Below are 20,984 nucleotides of genomic sequence, written 5' to 3'. Positions count from 1 at the left end.
CAATATCACTGATGAATATAGATGCAAAAATCCTCAACAAAATACTAGCAAACAGAATCCAACAACACATTAAAAGGATCATACACCACGATCAAGTGGGATTTATCCCAGGGATGCAAGGATTCTTCAATATACACAAATCAATCAATGTGATACACCATATTAACAAATTGAAGAATAAAAACCATATGATCATCTCAATAGATGCAGAAAAAGCTTTTGACAAAATTCAACACCCATTTCTGATAAAAACTCTCCAGAAAGTGGGCATAGAGGGAACCTACCTCAACATAATAAAGGCCATATATGACAAACCCACAGCAAACATCATTCTCAATGGTGAAAAACTGAAAGCATTTCCTCTAAGATCAGGAACGAGACAAGGATGTCCACTCTCACCACTATTATTCAACATAGTTCTGGAAGTCCTAGCCACGGCAATCAGAGAAGAAAAAGAAATAAAAGGAATACAAATTGGAAAAGAAGAAGTAAAACTGTCACTGTTTGCGGATGACATGATACTATACATAGAGAATCCTAAAACTGCCACCAGAAAACTGCTAGAGCTAATTAATGAATATGGTAAAGTTGCAGGTTACAAAATTAATGCACAGAAATCTCTTGCATTCCTATACACTAATGATGAAAAATCTGAAAGAGAAATTATGGAAACACTCCCATTTACCATTGCAACAAAAAGAATAAAATACCTAGGAATAAACCTACCTAGGGAGACAAAAGACCTGTATGCAGAAAACTATAAGACACTGATGAAAGAAATTAAAGATGATACAAATAGATGGAGAGATATACCATGTTCTTGGATTGGAAGAATCAACATTGTGAAAATGAGTATACTACCCAAAGCAATCTACAGATTCAATGCAATCCCTATCAAATTACCAATGGCATTTTTTACGGAGCTAGAACAAATCATCTTAAAATTTGTATGGAGACACAAAAGACCCCGAATAGCCAAAGCAGTCTTGAGGCAAAAAAATGGAGCTGGAGGAATCAGACTCCCTGACTTCAGACTATACTACAAAGCTACAGTAATCAAGACAATATGGTACTGGCACAAAAACAGAAACATAGATCAATGGAACAAGATAGAAAGCCCAGAGATTAACCCACGCACCTATGGTCAACTAATCTATGACAAAGGAGGCAAAGATATACAATGGAGAAAAGACAGTCTCTTCAATAAGTGGTGCTGGGAAAACTGGACAGCTACATGTAAAAGAATGAAATTAGAATACTCCCTAACACCATACACAAAAATAAACTCAAAATGGATTAGAGACCTAAATATAAGACTGGACACTATAAAACTCTTAGAGGAAAACATAGGAAGAACACTCTTTGACATAAATCACAGCAAGATCTTTTTTGATCCACCTCCTAGAGTAATGGAAATAAAAACAAAAATAAACAAGTGGGACCTAATGAAACTTCAAAGCTTTTGCACAGCAAAGGAAACCATAAACAAGACAAAAAGACAACCCTCAGAATGGGAGAAAATATTTGCAAATGAATCAACTGACAAAGGATTAATCTCCAAAATATATAAACAGCTCATTCAGCTCAATATCAAAGAAACAAACACCCCAATCCAAAAATGGGCAGAAGACCTAAATAGACATTTCTCCAAAGAAGACATACAGACGGCCACGAAGCACATGAAAAGATGCTCAACATCACTAATTATTAAAGAAATGCAAATCAAAACTACAATGAGGTATCACCTCACTCCTGTTAGAATGGGCATCATCAGAAAATCTACAAACAACAAATGCTGGAGAGGGTGTGGAGAAAAGGGAACCCTCTTGCACTGTTGGTGGGAATGTAAATTGATACAGCCACTATGGAGAACAATATGGAGGTTCCTTAAAAAACTAAAAATAGAATTACCATATGACCCAGCAATCCCACTACTGGGCATATACCCAGAGAAAACCGTAATTCAAAAGGACACATGCACCCGAATGTTCATTGCAGCACTATTTACAATAGCCAGGTCATGGAAGCAACCTAAATGCCCATCAACAGACGAATGGATAAAGAAGTGGTGGTACATATATACAATGGAATATTACTCAGCCATAAAAAGGAACGAAATTGAGTCATTTGTTGAGACGTGGATGGATCTAGAGACTGTCATACAGAGTGAAGTAAGTCAGAAAGAGAAAAACAAATATCGTATATTAATGCATGTATGTGGAACCTAGAAAAATGGTACAGATGAGCCAGTTTGCAGGGCAGAAGTTGAGACACAGATGTAGAGAATGGACATATGGACACCAAGGGGGGAAAACTGCGGTGAGGTGGGGATGGTGGTGTGCTGAATTGGGCGATTGGGATTGACATGTATACACTGATGTGTATAAAACTGATGCCTAATAAGAACCTGCAGTATAAAAAAACAAACAAAACAACTAATACTAAACTTTCATTGGGTTATTTGTATGGAAATATGTTAATATAAATGTTTCAGACATTACATGAAATTTCTAAAAATCTTATATTTGTATTTGTATGGAAATATGTATGGAAATATGTTAATATAAATGTTTCAGACATTAAAAAAAAAAAAGATGACTATATAGAATTGTCTCTCAAAATAGTCAGGAAGGCTAGATATATATTCTGACAACATTACATCTCAACACTTTTTTTTTAAAGGGTGATAGGGAGAGATTTAGCATTTCAAATTGCCTTTATGTCCAGTTTAAAATTCATATTAAGAAAATAACTTATTACCTTAAAATCCTCTTTTATTTTTCCCAGAGCCCAAAATCATGTTTTTGGCTTTACTGTCCACTTTATTCAATAAATCTGGCTCTGAATGACTTTTGGTCATTTCAAATAAATGCAGATTTGCTATACAAACAATTTAATTTTACCATCCTCAAGGAGCTTAATCAACATTTGAAAAACAAGGCATACAGACAATAGATTAGGCAATAATTCAAGTGAAAGGGCCACACCAATATTAGGTATTCAGTAAGTGTCAATTTTATGTATTATAATTAAGTGTAAAGATGAGCAAAAGAAAATAACTGCTATTGGAGTTCCAAAAACTATCAGAACTGGCACTATTTCAGCTATGAGCAGACTTCCTGGCACTAAATTAAAATATAAACTCATTGATAATCATCTTAACATATACAAACTAGCTGGTTGTAAAAATCTTAGCTGAGGTCTCAGATTCCATTCCCCTAACCAAATCAAAGAGGGAGCTGAGAGATTTACAAACCTGTGCATCTGCACCTCCTGATGTAAACAGCTCTCCACCTTTTGAAAATGTAACAGTGAAGACAGGCCCCTAAGAAATAAAGGGAGATAAAAGAAAAAATTACTTGGTAATGTGTTCTCATGGCCAAGAGGGCAGTGAGTATTAATTTTTCATCCTAACTTATGCAGACTATTCATGCAATGTCTTGAGAACATATCCAGCTGTTAGCAACTTATGCAGGCAAAGAGAATCAAAGAATCAACCCAATTACATGAAAACATCTATAAATGATACTAAATGAAAAAAGAGATACTAATAAAAATGAGAAAATACACTTTTCTCCCCTTTAAAGAAAAGCTTGTGCATAGGTAAGTTAGTAAGAATTTCTGTTAAGATTTTCTGGCTTTGGATTCTTTATTCAACAAATCACTAGCAGAAACTGAATGATAATTCTGTAGGTGATGGGAATGAGGCTGTACGAACAAAGCTCATTTCCTGACCACAACAGGCTTCGCCGAGTTCTCCCTTCATGTGGGCAACATTGAGCCACTCAAAGTTTTAAGAACAGGACATGGATAGAAGAGCTGTGATTGATGAAAATTGATATCACGATTGTGAGAATGATGAGTTGGAGTCAGAACAAACGGTTGCAGGCCAGTTAGGAAGTTACTGAAACTATCTGGGTGAGAGGTAACAGGAACATGAAATTGAGCAATGGCTGTGGAGCTGGACAAGACTACACCCGGCACAGTCACAACATGACCTCTAGGTCAATTTTCAGTCAAGATAAGAGTAAATATTCCTCATTTCAAAAATATTAGTATACTGTTTGTTTTTAATATGTCCTTAATCTATGCAAGAAAATCTTGGGGGGAAAACATCTTATATTTTTCAAGTAGACCATCCCACAGACTCAGGTTATTATAGCCTCATAAACACCTTCACCTCCAGACTGTGAAAAATTCCATCTTCATGTGTAGTGCTTTTCTCTTAAATTATTTTATTTATCTTTTTTCTATTACTCTGTTCTTCTTCCATGGATATTTTAATCCTTGGTCACTTTTATTTGTTGTTCATCCAGCCTAAATCCATGGGTACACATATATCTGAGCTGGTTAGTGTGTATTTCTGCTTCACTCTAATACAGCTGCAGAACAAATGATAAAGCAAGCAGGAAGTCCGGCAGGAAACATGAAGGCAGAAAAAAAAACTTCTCGCTTAGACCACAAAACCCATTCTATTTCTGGATATAAATAACTTATACTTGGTTAAAAGGAAGTACCTAGTACATCTTATTAAAAAAAAAAAAAAGAGGATGCATTCTAAAAAATTTAGAGAAGTTTGAATATTTACCCAGAAAGGAAGGATAGTTTCTACATTTAAAAAGTTTTTCTTTAGTACATTATATACTAGTGAATATATGTGTGTGTGTGTGTGTGTGATTGAACAGGCTCAATAAATAGCACCCCACTTCCCCACTGGGTTCCTAAAACAATTGAAAAATAAGACAAAAGAAATATTATCTTTCTTACTGATGAAGGCTTATAAAGAGAAAATGTGGCTTTATCTGTGGGCAACTGGGCTTTCTAGAACTGAATCCCAGAATGAGTCACATTTGAGTACCCAGTCACAGGCAAGGCTGGACAAGGGCAGGCCTCCCCACAACAAATATCAGAGGAAAACCATACGGACAGGCACAGGCTCCCAAGAGTAGAGGGCATTGGGCTCGACTTGTCAAATTTCTCCTTCTAAACTCGCCAATCAGATTAGTGAAAGGAGAGAGTGAGGGGGTGTGGAGGCTAAGAGGGTCAAAGCTAGTGGGACAGCCTCCGCATGAGGGGAAAGATCAGAAGTAAGAAAAACATGTATCCATCACCATTTAACCAGTCAAACCTATACTACTTACTGAGGAAGATAGCAGTAGAGGGTTAAGTTAATGTCCACTGAAAGATACATATTGATTTTGACATGAATTACAATAAATAATATTAATTTAAAGCTAAAACATAATATTTATTAAAAAATAAAAAACACAGCCTTGGAAGCAAAAAAAAAACAAACACTGTGATAGCAATGTGTGCTACACTTGGAAAAATAATAAAGCCATATAATAAAATGCATCAAAACTTTTAAAGATATATTATTTAAGAAGCAAAAATCTTAGTGTTCATACCGTATGTCCTTGAAGTGTATATATGAGCCTTCCTTCTAAGAGGTCCAGAATCTTAAGCATACCATCTGAAGAAGCAGTGATGAGATAGTTACCCGAAGGATGGAATGATACACAATTAACTCCACCGCTGTGAACTGATTTGTAGAAAATTAAAGCAAAAAGTTCAGAGAATAATTCTTAATTCTAGAGATGCCCCTTTACCCTATTAGCAATACTAGGCTGAAAGCAAGAATCAATTAGGGGCAATGTCTCCACAGCAACCAAAATTCCACATAGCTCATGAGACAGAATAGCTTTATAAATGAGAGTGTGTCATGGAAGGATGATCTTAATAAACACATAACTATAAAATCTTCAGATATATTACCAATATAAGCAACCATTGATTACCACCAGCTCACATAAGGTATACATCTTAGCCTTAAACTGAATTTAATAACCAGTTAGTTGCTTGGGACAAGGGGTGAAGAGTATGGAGATATATTTGGAGAAGGGCAGTCTTGGCAGCTTAAGAATTCATTTCTGGACAATCTCCTTCCAATAGGAGGCAGTATAACACAGCGATCAAAAGTTTGTTCATCACTGTATTTTATAAAAATGTACTTTATAAACAGAAAGTCCCATGTCAGTTCTATCAATATTTTAGCAAGTAACTTAGCCCCTTTAAGCCTCAGTTTCCTTATCTTTAAAGTGGAGGTAATAGTAATACCTCTTAGGGCTGTTGTGAGGATTTAGCAGTGTCTGCTACATTATAGTTATTAAGAAAGGGAAACGTGGATTTAATATAAATCTAATATACACTAAGAAATCAATTCATTTCTCTTTTAACTTCAATATATGGGCACAGTAGGATGTTGTTTTCTACCAGTTATAACACCTATCTGTGCTCAGGTATCTCCTTCTGAGTCAATTTCTATCCTGGATTCTTATACAAAGCAGATAACCAAAGTTTGAAAATCTTACAGTAACCTTTTTTCTTTTCTTCTTTTTTTTTTTTTTTACAGCCCTGGCATCATTTTTAAGGTCGCTCTACCCCCTTCTGCAGGCTGGCCTCTACTCCAGCTCCTTGGACCATGCTGCTGATAGGGGCTAACTCTTCTCTAGTCAGTTCAAAGTCAGCCCATCTTTCTCATTAAGAGGGCCAAGCCACACTGAGAAGGATAGTCTGTCAGCGTAAGAACTTCCTAGAGGAGGCCATTTTACAACTGAATTTTGTTATGGAAACTGTTACCTTGATAATGCTGGAGTAACTTGTTCACTCTTATATCCCAGATTTTCACGGTATGATCAGAACCTGCTGAAGCTATGCATGTACCACTAGGGTTAAAATCCACAAAATTTGCAAACCTAGGAGGAAAGAATAAGATGGTCTAATATTTCGATTTCTCTTTCCTCTCATTTCTTTATTTGAATTGTAATAATTAAATGTCTCCTTAGCAAACTAACCCATATAAATGCAAAAAGAGAATGGACTTACCCTACAAAATCTGAGAAGTTATTAACACATTGCTTATTTGTGGTATCCCAGATTTTAATAGTTTTATCCTCACTACATGATACAATTAGTCTTCCATCAGGTGAAAACCTGGAAAGCATAAGAAAGATAATTTTTGTGGAAGGCTCCTGACAATCACCCACACCCCAACCATGACATACGCATGACATACATGTACATATTAAATACCATAGGCCAGTGTTAGCACACCACGCAGCAAACTCCTATTCTGCTACCAACATCTTTTCCAACTAAAAATAAGCACAACGAATGACACTGATAGACCATTAAAAAGACGAAAATATACTATATAGACTAACCAAGAGTCTTTTAACCTTTTATTCTTTTATATTTAAATAATTTAGTTTCATGGTAGTTTCTGTCTGAGGTCTGCACTGCTTCCAAGCCACGTACCTTGTTTTTTAAAAGTATTCTTTATTTCTTTCTACTGTCGTTTTCCAGTGTTATCCATATGACCCAAGAGAGCATTTATTACTCATCCTACCAACCCTGCAGTGAGACTTTTTGTAAGAAAAGAACTGGTGTGTTGAGAATTAAAATTGAATGCTATCATCAACAAAAGAACCAACTCCCCAAGCCTGTAACTTCCTGGATTTGGGGAGGCCAGAGAGCTCCAACAGACTGAAAATAGGACAACTCATTTATACAAAACTGAAGTTCCTTCATGGACACACCTATTATCCGTACGCCCCATTAAAAAACAAATGAGAAAATTCTCAGACATCTTGTCTGCTGCCTTTATACTCTCTTTCCCTTTAAAACCCATTCCAAGGTTCTTTTTCTCTCTTAAGTGCCTTTTTAGAATGGAGATAGAAAAGCAGAAGGCTGAAAAGAAAATGAAAAATTTTAGACTATTAAGAAACTATGGAGCAGAAGCAAGAAGAACTACAATCCTGCAGCCTGTGGAACAGAAACCACATTCACAGAAAGATAGACAAGATGAAAAGGCAGAGGGCTATGTACCAGATGAAGGAACAAGATAAAACCCCAGAAAAACAACTAAATGAAGTGGAGATAGGCAATCTTCCAGAAAAAGAATTCAGGATAATGATAGTGAAGATGATCCAGGACCTCGGAAAAAGAATGGAGGCAAAGATCGAGAAGATGCAAGAAATGTTTAACAAAGACCTAGAAGAATTAAAGAACAAACAAACAGAGATGAACAATACAATAACTGAAATGAAAACTACACCACAAGGAATCAATAGCAGATTAACTGAGGCAGAAGAACGGATGCATGACCTGGAAGACAGAATGGTGGAATTCACTGCTGCAGAACAGAATAAAGAAAAAAGAATGAAAACACCATAAGAGACCTCTGGGACAACAATAAACGCAACAACATTCCCATTATAGGGGTCCCAGAAGGAGAAGAGAGAGAGAAAGGACCCGAGAAAATATTTGAAGAGATTATAGTCGAAAACTTCCTTAACATGGGTAAGGAAATAGCCACCCAAGTCCAGGAAGCACAGTAAGTCCCATACAGGATAAACCCAAGGAGAAACACGCCGAGACACATAGTAATCAAACTGGCAAAAATTAAAGACAAAGAAAAATTATTGAAAGCAGCAAGGGACAAACGACAGATAACATACAAGGGAACCCCCGTAAGGTTAACAGCTGATTTCTCAGCAGAAACTCTACAAGCCACAGGGGAGTGGCATGATATACTTAAAGTGATGAAAGGGAAGAACCTACAACCAAGATTACTCTGCCTGGCAAGGATCTCATTAAGATTCGATGGAGAAATCAAAAGCTTTACAGAGAAGCAAAAGCTAAGAGAATTCAGCACCACCAAACCAGCCCTACAACAAATGCTAAAGGAACTTCTCTAAGTGGGAAACACAAGAGAAGAAAAGGACCTACAAAAACAAACCCAAAACAATTAAGAAAATGGTCATAGGAACATACATATCAATAATTACCTTAAACGTGAACAGATTAAATGGTCCAACCAAAAGACACAGGCTTGCTGAATGGATACCAAAACAAGACCCATATATATGCTGCCTCTAAGAGGCCCACTTCAGACCTAGGGACACATTCAGACTGAAAGTGAGGGGATGGAAAAAGATATTCCATGCAAATGGAAATCAAAACAAAGCAGGAGTAGCAATACTCATATCAGATAAAATAGACTTTAAAACAAAGAATGTTACAAGACACAAGGAAGGACACTACCTAATGATCAAGGGATCAATCCAAGAAGAAGATATAACAATTATAAATATATATGCACCCAACATAGGAGCACCTCAATACATAAGGCAACTGCTAACTGCTATAAAAGAGGAAATCGACGGTAACACAATAATTGTGGGGGACTTTAACACCTCACTTACACCAATGGACAGATCATCCAAAATGAAAATAAATAAGGAAACAGAAGCTTTAAATGACACAATAGACCAGATAGATTTAATTGATATTTATAGAACATTCCATCCAAAAACAGCAGATTACACTTTCTTCTCAAGTGTGCACGGAACATTCTCCAGGATAGATCACATCTCGGGTCACAAATCAAGCCTCAGTAAACTTAAGAAAATTGAAATCATATCAAGCATCTTTTCTGACCACAACGCTATGAGATTAGAAATCAATTACAGGGGAAAAAACGTAAAAAACACAAACACATGGAGGCTAAACAATATGTTACTAAATAACCAAGAGATCACTGAAGAAATCAAAGAGGAAATCAAAAAATACCTAGAGACAAATGACAATGAAAACACGATGATCCAAAACCTATGGGATGCAGCAAAAGCAGTTCTAAGAGGGAAGTTTATAGCTATACAAGCCTACATCAAGAAACAAGAAAAATCTCAAATAAACGATCTAACGTTACACCTAAAGGAACTAGAGAAAGAAGAACGAACAAAACCCAAACTTAGCAGAAGGAAAGAAATCATAAAGATCAGAGCAGAAATAAATGAAAAAGAAATGAAGAAAACAATTGCAAAGATCAATAAAACTAAAAGCTGGTTCTTTGAGAAGATAAACAAAATTGATAAACCATTGGCCAGACTCATCAAGAAAAAGAGGGAGAGGACTCAAATCAATAATATTAGAAATGAAAAAGGGGAAGTTACAATAGACACTGCAGAAATACAAAGCACCCTAATAGACTACTACAAGCAACTCTATGCCAATAAAATGGACAACCTGGAAGAAATGTACAAATTCTTAGAAAGGTATAACCTTCCAAGACTGAACCAGGAAGAAATAGAAAATATGAACAGACCAATGACAAGTAATGAAATTGAAACTGTGATTAAAAATCTTCCAACAAACAAAAGTCCAGGACCAGACAGCTTCACAGGTGAATTCTATCAAACATTTAGAGAAGAGCTAACACCCATCCTTCTCAAACTCTTCCAAAAAATTGCAGAAGAAGGAACACTCCCAAACTCATTCTATGAGGCCACCATCACCCTGATACCAAAACCAGACAAAGATACTACAAAAAAAGAAAATTACAGACCAGTATCACCGATGAATACAAATGCAAAAATCCTCAACAAAATACTAGCAAACAGAATCCAACAACACATTAAAAGGATCATACACCATGATCAAGTGGGACTTATCCCAGGGATGCAAGGATTCTTCAATATACGTAAATCAATCAATGTCATACACCATATTAACAAATTGAAGAATAAAAACCATATGATCATCTCAATAGATGCAGAAAAAGCTTTTGACAAAATTCAACACCCATTTATGGTAAAAAGTCTCCAGAAAGTGGGCACAGAGGGAACCTACCTCAACATAGTAAAGGCCATATACGACAAACCCACAGCAAACATCATTCTCAATGGTGAAAAACTGAAAGCATTTCCTCTAAGATCAGGAACATGACAAGGATGTCCATTCTCACCACTATTATTCAACATAGTTTTGGAAGTCCTAGCCATGGCAATCAGAGAAGAAAAAGAAATAAAAGGAATACAAATTGGAGGAGAAGAAGTAAAACTGTCACTGTTTGCAGATGACATGATACTATACATAGAAAAGCCTAAAGATGCCACCAGAAAACTACTAGAGCTCATCAATGAATTTGGTAAAGTTGCAGGATACAAAATTAATTCACAGAAATCTCTTGCATTCCTATACACTAATGATGAAAAATCTGAAAGAGAAATTAAGGAAACACTCCCATTTACCAATGCAACAAAAAGAATAAAATACCTAGGAATAAACCTACCTAGGGAGACAAAAGACCTGTATGCAGAAAACTCTAAGACACTGATGAAAGAAATTAAAGATGATACCAACAGATGGAGAGATATACCATGTATTTGGATTGGAAGAATCAATATTGTGAAAATGACTATAATACCCAAAGCAATCTACAGATTCAATGCCATCCCTATCAAATTACCAATGGCATTTTTTAGGGAACTAGAACAAAAAATCTTAAAATTTGTATGGAGACACACAAGACCCCGAATAGCCAAAGCAGTCCTGAGGGAAAAAAACAGAGCTGGAGGAATCAGACTCCCTGACTTCAGACTATACTACAAAGCTACAGTAATGAAGACAATATGGTACTGGCACAAAAACAGAAACATAGATCAATGGAACAGGATAGAAAGCCCAGAGATAAACCCACGCACCTATGGTCAATTAATCTATGACAAAGGAGGGAAAGATATACAATGGAGAAAAGACAGTCTCTTCAATAAGTGGTGCTGGGAAAACTGGACAGCAACATGTAAAAGAATGAAATTAGAACACTCCCTAACACCATACACAAAAATAAACTCAAAATGGATTCGAGACCAAAATGTAAGACCGGACACTATAAAACTCTTAGAGGAAAACATAGGAAGAACACTCTTTGACATAAATCACAGCAAGATCTTTTGTGATCCACCTCCTAGAGTAATGGAAATAAAAATAAAAATAAACAAATGGGACCTAATGAAACTTCAAAGCTTTTGCACAGCAAAGGAAACCATAAACAAGACGAATAGACAACCCTCAGAATGGGAGAAAATATTTGCAAACGAATCAATGGACAAAGGATTAATCTCCAAAATATATAAACAGCTCATGCAGCTGAATATTAAAAAAACAAAGAACCCAATCCAAAAATGGGCAGAAGACCTAAATAGTCATTTCTCCAAAGACATACAGATGGCCAAGAAGCACATGAAAAGCTGCTCAACATCACTAATTATTAGAGAAATGCAAATCAAAATTACAATGAGGTATCACCTCACACCAGTTAGAATGGGCATTATCAGAAAATACACAAACAATAAATGCTGGAGAGGGTGTGGACAAAAGGGAACCCTCTTGCACTGTTGGTGGGAATGTAAATTGATACAGCCACTATGGAGAACAGTATGGAGGTTCCTTAAAAAACTAAAAATAGAATTACCATATGATCCCACTACTGGGCATATACCCAGAGAAAACCATAATTCAAATAGACACATGCACCCCAATATTCATTGCAGCACTATTTACAGTAGCCAGGTCATGGAAGCAAACTAAATGCCCATCGACAGACGAATGGATAAAGAAGATGTGGTACATATATACAATGGAATATTACTCAGCCATAAAAAGGAATGAAATTGGGTCATTTGTAGAGACGTGGATGGATCTAGAAACTGTCATACAGAGTGAAGTAAGTCAGAAAGAGAAAAACAAATATCGTATATTAACGCATGTATGTGGAACCTAGAAAAATGGTACAGATGAACCGGTTTGCAGGGCAGAAATTGAGACACAGATGTAGAGAACAAATGTATGGACACCAAGGGGGGAAAGCGGCGGTGGGGGGGTGGTGGTGTGCTGAATTGGGTGATTGGGATTGACATGTATACACTGATGTGTATAAAATTGATGACTAATAAGAATCTGCTGTATAAAAAAAATAAATTAATAAAATTCAAAAATTAAAAAAAAAGAAACTATGAACAGTAATTTTGCTATTAATATTTTAGCAATAACAAAAACCAAAAAAGACAGATTTAGGTCATAGACCAATTATGTTTCGATTTTATTTGTAGTTTCCCTCTCTGCCCAGATTACTATAAAAGTCATTAACTAAGGGTGTGGATTATAAGTGAAGGTTTTTCTTTTTGTTTTCTCACTGTCTCCTCCCCTGCCCCTCCCATTCTTAAGGTTGGCCTAAAAATAATTCTTCCTAACAGAAACTTTCAATCTGGAATTTATGAATTCGCCATATTTTAAAAGCAACATAGATGCAAAATTAAGTTCTATGTGAGATAGTTTTTAAAAATTCAAGAAAATAACCTTGCAAGGAAATATCTTCCACACTGGGCAGTTCAGCTTGATTTTATAATAATATTTTATTAATCTTTTCCTTTAGGAAAATATGTGAGGAAGATTCAAATATGAAAGACAGTTTTACAGAAATGCTCCAAATAGATGTAACTTATTTTGTATAGACACTGGGGAAGAAAAACCTATACAGTATCCCCATGAAAATAAACTTTGCATAGTACTTGTAAAGAACTAATGTAAGAAATCAAATTGTGTTTATTAATAAGCTATCTTTTAAAAGAATTATTTAATGTGAGCATTCTAAATGATAAGAATATTTCTAGGAGATGAGTTGATTCTGACATTTTAAGAAAGCAATGATGAAAAAAATGTAATAGAATGGAAGGATTAGGTTAAAAACAAAGTACAAATATACTCATTCTGTGACATTATTGGCCAAATACCACCACCACCACCACCATCATCATTATCCTGTCAACATTTACTGAGCATCTGTGTCCTAGAATGTTTCTTAACACTTTACCTGTAGCAACTCATTTAATCCTCAGAATAACCCTACAAAACAATTGCTATTGCCGGCCTCAATTTACAGATGAATAAACCAAGGCACATAAAGGATCAGTAACTGCCAGTCACACAGCCAGGAAGATGTGAACTAGGCAGTCTGGTTCCAGAGCCAAATCTCTCAGCCACTCTGTTTAAGTCTCTGACAGAAAGGAAAGTTTCTTTTACTGGCCAAAGTACAGCACAGGAAGTTCTGTGTGGCTTGTGTAACCACAGAAAGTTCTAAAGTGGAGAAAAACCACAGGCAATGCTCTTAGGAGGCTATATGGCTGGGCTCTGCCTGATAGGCTAACCACTAGACAATCCTTTAACAAAAATCTGTGTGTCTGCTGCCATACCTGATCAGTGTCCTTGAGGAGTTTATGGGGAAGATAGTCATTCATTGGTTCATTCGAATATTTACTGAGCACCTGCCAGAACCAGGCACTGGGCACTGGCCTGGGTACTAGGAATACCACGGTGAAGGAGACTGCCAAGACCCCTACTCTCGTGAGGCTTTCATACTAGGAAGGAGGGAGGGCACACAAATAATATAACTTTAGATAACGGTAAGAACAGAGTTGGTAACAAAAAGGTGCCAATTAGTTACCAGAAGCTCCACAGAAGAAACAGGATTTTAAAGAAACTTGTGAATCAGGAAAAGAAGGTATCTTGACCAGCCAGAAATTCATCCTGAGCAGGAGGGGCCATAGCCTGGGAGAAATTTCCCCAGCACTAGAGAAATGAAGGGAATGTGAACCTCAGATAAGTAGGGAGTGGAGGAGGCGACTGGGATGAAAGAAGGCGGTGCCTGAGGGGGGCGTTTCTACCTCCCCCCTCTGCACGACCAAAGCGGGGCTCGGGGTTAGGGCCTCTCACTTGCTCTGGACACTGTGTATAATCCCTGCATAAACTCTCTGTCGGCTCTTTTCGCCTTTGGAGGGGTTGAAAGTGAGTATGGCGGTTTGTATCTTCTCCTCCCTTTTATTTTTAATTAGATACATCAGAAATAGGTTCGCGCCAACAAAACAGGCTTCTCTTTGCCCTGACTTCGATCAGGAAAGGATAGTCCTTTTTTTGTCAGGGCTCAAACAACATCTAATGGGGTTATTAATTTGAAGAATTAAGAGAATACAAAATTTCTATCAAGACATTAAAAAAATTTCTAACACAACACTCTAATTCAGTACCACCTAACCACCTTTTAAAACTTCCAGCAAGTGTGTCAAGAAGACGGATGTCACATTAGTCAACAGTGACTAATGGGTCAGCAGACGTGAGCTGTCTGTAAGGCATCTGAGAAGTTAACTGCTTCCTATTCAAGCCCGTAAAATGCACTGGTACTCTTTGGAGAAAATGAGGGAATTCTTGAACTTTTTTCTAGAAAAACTGGTTCACATGTCCTTGAGAGTAGCCCAAGTTATGTAACAGGAGTTCTTTAACTTTGAATCTATGGAGTTCCTGAAACTATATATAAAATTATATGTCCATAAGCACAGTCACTGAGTTATTCGTTCATTAGCGAGCCAAACAGGTCCATGAACCCTGAGAAGTTTTAAAGTGCTTTCATAAGAAATCAAAACTTTCATTTGGCTATTTCTTATCATTAGACTAAACCGTCTATAAAAACACAATATATACATGCATGTATCGAATCACCACATTGTACACCTTATGCTTATACAAGGCTATATGTCAATTATATCTTAATAAAGCTGGTGGGGGAGGAACAAGGGCACACAGCCCCTGCCAGACACTCAGCTGCATGGAGGAAGGGCTAAGCCTTCTGAGATGAGAGCTTGTGACTCAACCGTCAGCCCTCCAAACAGGAGGAGGACACAGAAGACTAATTTGGGGGTTAGATACGCCACATTTAGGAACTGGATATCGTCCCTGAGGACCAACCTGGACTCCAGGGGCTGAAGGATATCTATTTAGCATCCAATGTCAGCCACACTCACCAGCTCCAACTCTGGGGGCGGGGGTAGGGTGAAAAAAAGAAAAGAAATTAAAAATACGGGAGGATAGAAAGGGAATAGTGGGAGAGAAGGAAAGAATGAAGGAAATACAGAAAGAAAAATATTCTCCAAAAAAAAAAAAAAAACCAACCAACCCTACATTTCTGGCCCTCAGGGCTCTGAGACCAGAGTAGGCACTGTTTCATGTCCCTTAAGAAACAAATCATTAGTAAGTGGTACTCTGAAGCCAGCAGCTATTCAACAGGAGGGGAAAGCAGTAAAAAGCAGTGAAAATAAGACTGCCCAGTCAGTACAGAGTCCTGAATTCTAAAGCCAATTTTGCAACTGCCCAGCTATGTAACCTTGTGAAACTCATAACCACTCTGGCCACCATTTTCTATTTGGATAATGAGAAATTCTGGATTGCATTCAGGCCTAAAACTTCCATAGACTCATTAAAAAAAAAAAAAAAAATTGGCAGTCTCAGAGTTTGCTTTGATGGGATTTTGGGTTTACATAGTGAAGCTGGAGTTCAAGGCAATAAGCAGAACGGTTATGCTTTTTAAGGGTTGGTCAGCATTAGAGGAGAAACCGTCTGTTGGATCGCAGTAACAGGGTTCATTCCTGTAACTGCTGAGAGACAAAAAGCAGACGAAAGAGACATAAGAAGATTTAAGTATGCCATGAAACATGCTAATTATTGCTGGGTCATTTACCATTTACACGCCCAGACTCCTCTCCCGGGATTTCCACCCATAAGTACAACTGCCTACTAAGCGTTTCCTCTTGGATATCCTGCAGGCACCTCTGACTCTGAACTTGTCCCAATCTGAACTCATTATCTTCTTCCCCGAACTGCTCCTCCAGCGTTCCTTTTCTCAGTAAGTGGTTTCTCAAGACAGAAACCTAGGAGTCAAGCTTGATTCCTTTCTCCTCCACTTGCTGCCACATTCCAATCCATCATCAGGCCCTGCTGACATTCCATTCTCCACAATCAATAAAATTGATCTTTAAATCTTAAATAAATTTTTTCTGATTAAAACCTTTCGGTGGTTTCACATTTCCCTTGGGAAAAAGTGACACACCACTGCTTCCCGGGTCCTCCAGGATCTGCCCTCCTGTCTCTTCATCTCCATCACCTTACTCTTCCTGGCACCACACCCCTCTTCTCTCGGGTCTTTCTCTTGCCTCAGGTGTTCCCTCACATGCTGTTCCCTTTGCTTCAAACACCGCTCCCTACTCTTTATCTAGTTTTAAATACCTAAGGGGATTTTACTCATCCTTCAAGTCTCTGCTCAGGGTCACTTCCTCAGGAAAAGCTTTCCTGAACTCCTCCCCCCAGTAGGTCTGCTCTCTAGTATGCATCTTAGAGTAGCTCACAGTCACACTTACAACCAATTATTCTTTTTGCTTCCCTAAGAGAACGTAAACTCCAAGAAGAGAGAAACAACATCTGTCTTATTCACTCACTGCTGTATTCCCCAGGCACAGTATATGGTACTGAGTAGGTCCTCAGTAAATATGTAGGGCATTAAAAAACTCTTCAAGGGGATTTTCATCAGCCAATGAAAGCTGATGTTTAAAATCTTTGCAATTATTTGCACAACATAAACGTACTTAATGCCATTGAACTGTATACCTGAAAGTGGTTAAATGGTAAATTTTATATTATATGTAGTTTACTGCAATAAAGAAAAATCCTTGCAATTCAGATGATCAAAGATCACTTGTAACACTACCAAACACTGAAAACTAAGGTCAGATATTCCCCCTAAAATTAATGCTAGAAAAACAAAGTTAGAAAAGTCGTTCATTAGCTGCTACTTTTTTTTGCCTGAGGACACCTAAAGAAACATAAGTTATCCCACAACACACATTATTTTTTAAAATACAGGATTATAACAATTTGAACTTTTAGCAAAATTCATCTGCCACTAAAAATAAATATTTCTCAACCTGCATATGTAGATATTTCAAACGATACATGTTTTCTTCATTACTCGTTAAAGACAAATTGCTTGTTTAAAAAAACTGGGAAATATAGTAAGTAAGAAAAGCCCACAGTGCCATCACCAAACAAAATCATGTAATATTTTATGTATGTAGGTACTTTATCTTTTGTTCATGTACAGACCTTTTCTATTATAATCATGAGTTCTGAATTTTGCCCTTCTTACCCCACACATAAACATGTTGTTATGCCACTACTTACATATATTCTCCTTTTAATGGGTAAATAATAATCTAAATTTTTTTAACCAGCTTTCTTTATTTGGAAAACTTGGTTATTTCCAGTTTCTCATCATTATAAATTACACTGAAAGCAATATCTTTAAATACAAAGCTTCTTCCTTTAAATACAAAAGAGTATTTATTTAGGATAGATGTACAGTTGTGGACTCACTGCAACAAAGACTCCTGATATATTTTGCAAATTGATTTCTAAAAAGACTAGAGTAATTTATAAAGCATGAATATATCTCCCAATAGATGACATATCTTAAAAATATGAACTATTTCTGTGAAGCAAGATGTATGATCATAAACGATAGTTAGTCCAGAAAACACAGCTACTCATCTCTTCTTACACTAATGGGCACCATCTCTGTGCCACATGGAGTAGGTCTGGACTCCAGGGACAAACTTATAATAAGTACTAGGCCCAGAGAGAGACATAGAATTTTAATTACTTAAGTCCATGGCACATTTAAAATTCAAATTCTTAAGGGAGAAATAATTGCTCTGTTGACCCTCTACATTCATTTAAATATGCTGTCCATGCATTGTAAGGAAAAGCAGTATCACTTAGACTATTTTTAATGTTTAGTTGTTTAATTCATCTACAATTTTTGTAAATGTGTGGTGTGCAATATAGATCTGACTTTAAATTTTTCCAAATAGAAACATAATTATCTTAACTACATCTAAACAACTATTTTAATATATTAAATAACTCTTTAATATTATCTTTTTTTAACATCTTTATTGAAGTATAATTGCTTTTACATTGTTGTGTTAGTTTCTGCCGTATAACAAAGTGAATCAGCTATACATATACCTATATCCCCATATCCCCTCCCTCCTGTATCTCCCTCCCACCCTCCCTATCCCACCCTTCTAGGTGGACACAAAGCACCAAGATGATCTCCCTGGGCTATGCGGCTGCTTCCCATTAGCTACCTGTTTTACGTTTGGTAGTGTATATATGTCCGTGCCATTCTCTCACTTCATCCCAGCTTACCCTTCCCCCTCCCCATGTCCTCAAGTCCATTCTCTACGTCTGCATCTTTATTCCTGTCCTGCCCCTAGGTTCTTGAGAACCATTTTTCTTTAGATTCCATATATATGTGTTAGCATACAGTATTTGTTTTTCTCTTTCTGACTCACTTCACTCTGTATGACAGACTCTTGGTCCATCCACCTCACTACAAATAATTCAATTTCGTTTCTTTTTATGGCTGAGTGATATTCCATTGTATATATGTGTCACATCTTCTTTATCCATTCATCTGTCGATGGACACTTAGGTTGCTTCCATGTCCTGGCTATTGTAAATAGAGCTTAATAACTCTTTAATATTAACATTTTAAATAACTATTCATCCATTTCCCCACTGATTAGAAATGCCATATTTATCAGAAAACATATATGGATCTGCATCTGAGCTTTCTATAACCTATTTTGCTAACGTGGTACTATGATCACCACACTTTAATTTCTATAGCTCTATACTGTGTTCTGAGAGCTGGTTAAACAAGTTTCTTCCAATTTTTTCTGGTCATTATTTTCTTGGCTATTCTCACACATTTAACTCATCCGTACAAATTTTGAAACTGGCTTGGCAGTTTCCACTAAATTCCTTCGGCAAAAACATCACATTCTGGATAGGAGCAGTAATGATTATCAGACTTCCTTCCCTACCATAAACAATCATACAACTCATACAAAATACATGAAACAATTGTTTGTAGGCACTGGACAAGAGACAGCACAGGGTTGTGAAACTTGAGAGATAGAAAACAAATGAGATAAACACAACATCCATCCCAGATTTCTACCCAGGAGCATTTTCAGGCATGGCATAAGGACGCAGAGTCCAAGGAAACAGCTGCAATCTCACTGGGCAGAGGAAATAGCAATTAGAATTCAGAACTGCTAAAGGGCTGGAATTTTGAGGGCAGGGTAGGTGAGAGGACCTGTGAAGAGCAGAAATCCCCCAAAATCTGCCTAGGCATCTCACTGAGTCTTTGGTCAAATACAAACCTGATAATGCACAGGACAAGAAGACTCGGCAGAGAACAACGGAGACTGTGAGCCAAACAAAGATTCCTGAGGTTACACAGTACTGAGAGATGTTCAAGTTCTGAACCGATTTGGCTGAACACTCCAGGCATTCAGCTGAGGCCCTAGAAAGTCCACTAGTACTATAGCCCAAGAGTAAAGGCCACTCTGGATCCACCCTAAAAAGTCTAAATCCAACACAATCTAGCCAGGCCAGCAGAAAGTTAATTGTTTACCAAAACAAAACTCAACACTTTTTAGAAGATGATAGAGTAACTCATACTCTCAAACATTGAGCAATGTTTGTGCATACAACAAAAAACTTAAAAAATACAAAGAAGCAAAAAATTTTGATCAAGATATGACATAAATGTTAGAATGAACAGACAAGGACTTTAAAACTGTTATTATAAATATGTTCAAGGATTTAAAAGAAAAGATGGGCATAATGAGCAAACAAATGGAAAATCTCATCAGAGAAATGGATAAGCTTACAATAGATTGGACAGTGCAGGGAAAAAAATACCATGGAACTTGAAAACAGGCCAATAGAAACTATGCAAACTGAAGCACAAAGAGAACAGAAGTTTGAGAAAATGAACAAAGCCTCAATAAATGATGGGACAATATCAAGTGGTCAAACGTGAATTTGGAGTTCCAGAAAAAGATGAGAAAAAAATTAGGGCAGAGAAATAAATATATGAAGAAAAGACAAAAATTTTCTAAATATGATGAAAAAAGATCAATCCACAGATCCACACAGTTCAATGAACCACAAGAAAAATATATAAAACCATACCCAGGTTCATCATGGTCAAATCACTAAAAACAAAAGATTAAGCAAAAAAAAATCTTAGAGCAGCAGAGAAAAAAAAGACACATTACATACAGGGGAATAATGATAAAAATGACTGTTGCTTTCACTTTAAAAAAATTGCAAACCAGAAGACAATGGAATGATATCTTTAAAGTGCTGAAAGAAAAGTTATCCACTGAAATAAAATTCTACAT

The 20,984-nt window shown here is 36.8% G+C and overlaps 1 protein-coding gene across 4 annotated transcripts in view; it reads right to left on the bottom strand.

The window, feature by feature from the left end:
* POC1B (POC1 centriolar protein B) overlaps window positions 1–20,984 on the bottom strand; it is a 135,734-nt gene that overhangs the window by 80,524 nt on the left and 34,226 nt on the right. For 3 of the 4 annotated variants that reach the window (XM_057556679.1, XM_057556681.1, XM_007165910.2), the window contains exons 5-8: window positions 6,886–6,993; window positions 6,640–6,755; window positions 5,409–5,542; window positions 3,257–3,325 (exon numbers count right to left, since the gene is read on the bottom strand). In XM_057556679.1, coding sequence (XP_057412662.1) covers window positions 3,257–3,325; window positions 5,409–5,542; window positions 6,640–6,755; window positions 6,886–6,993 — 427 coding nt within the window. The remainder of the gene's footprint in view (window positions 1–3,256; window positions 3,326–5,408; window positions 5,543–6,639; window positions 6,756–6,885; window positions 6,994–20,984) is intronic. The other variant, XM_057556680.1, reaches the window with a different exon arrangement.

The sequence above is a fragment of the Balaenoptera acutorostrata genome, chromosome 11, assembly GCF_949987535.1.
Source record: "Balaenoptera acutorostrata chromosome 11, mBalAcu1.1, whole genome shotgun sequence".
NCBI lineage: Eukaryota > Metazoa > Chordata > Mammalia > Artiodactyla > Balaenopteridae > Balaenoptera > Balaenoptera acutorostrata.
Note: the sequence above shows the minus strand (reverse complement) of the source record. Positions and strands in the feature narration are given on the sequence as shown.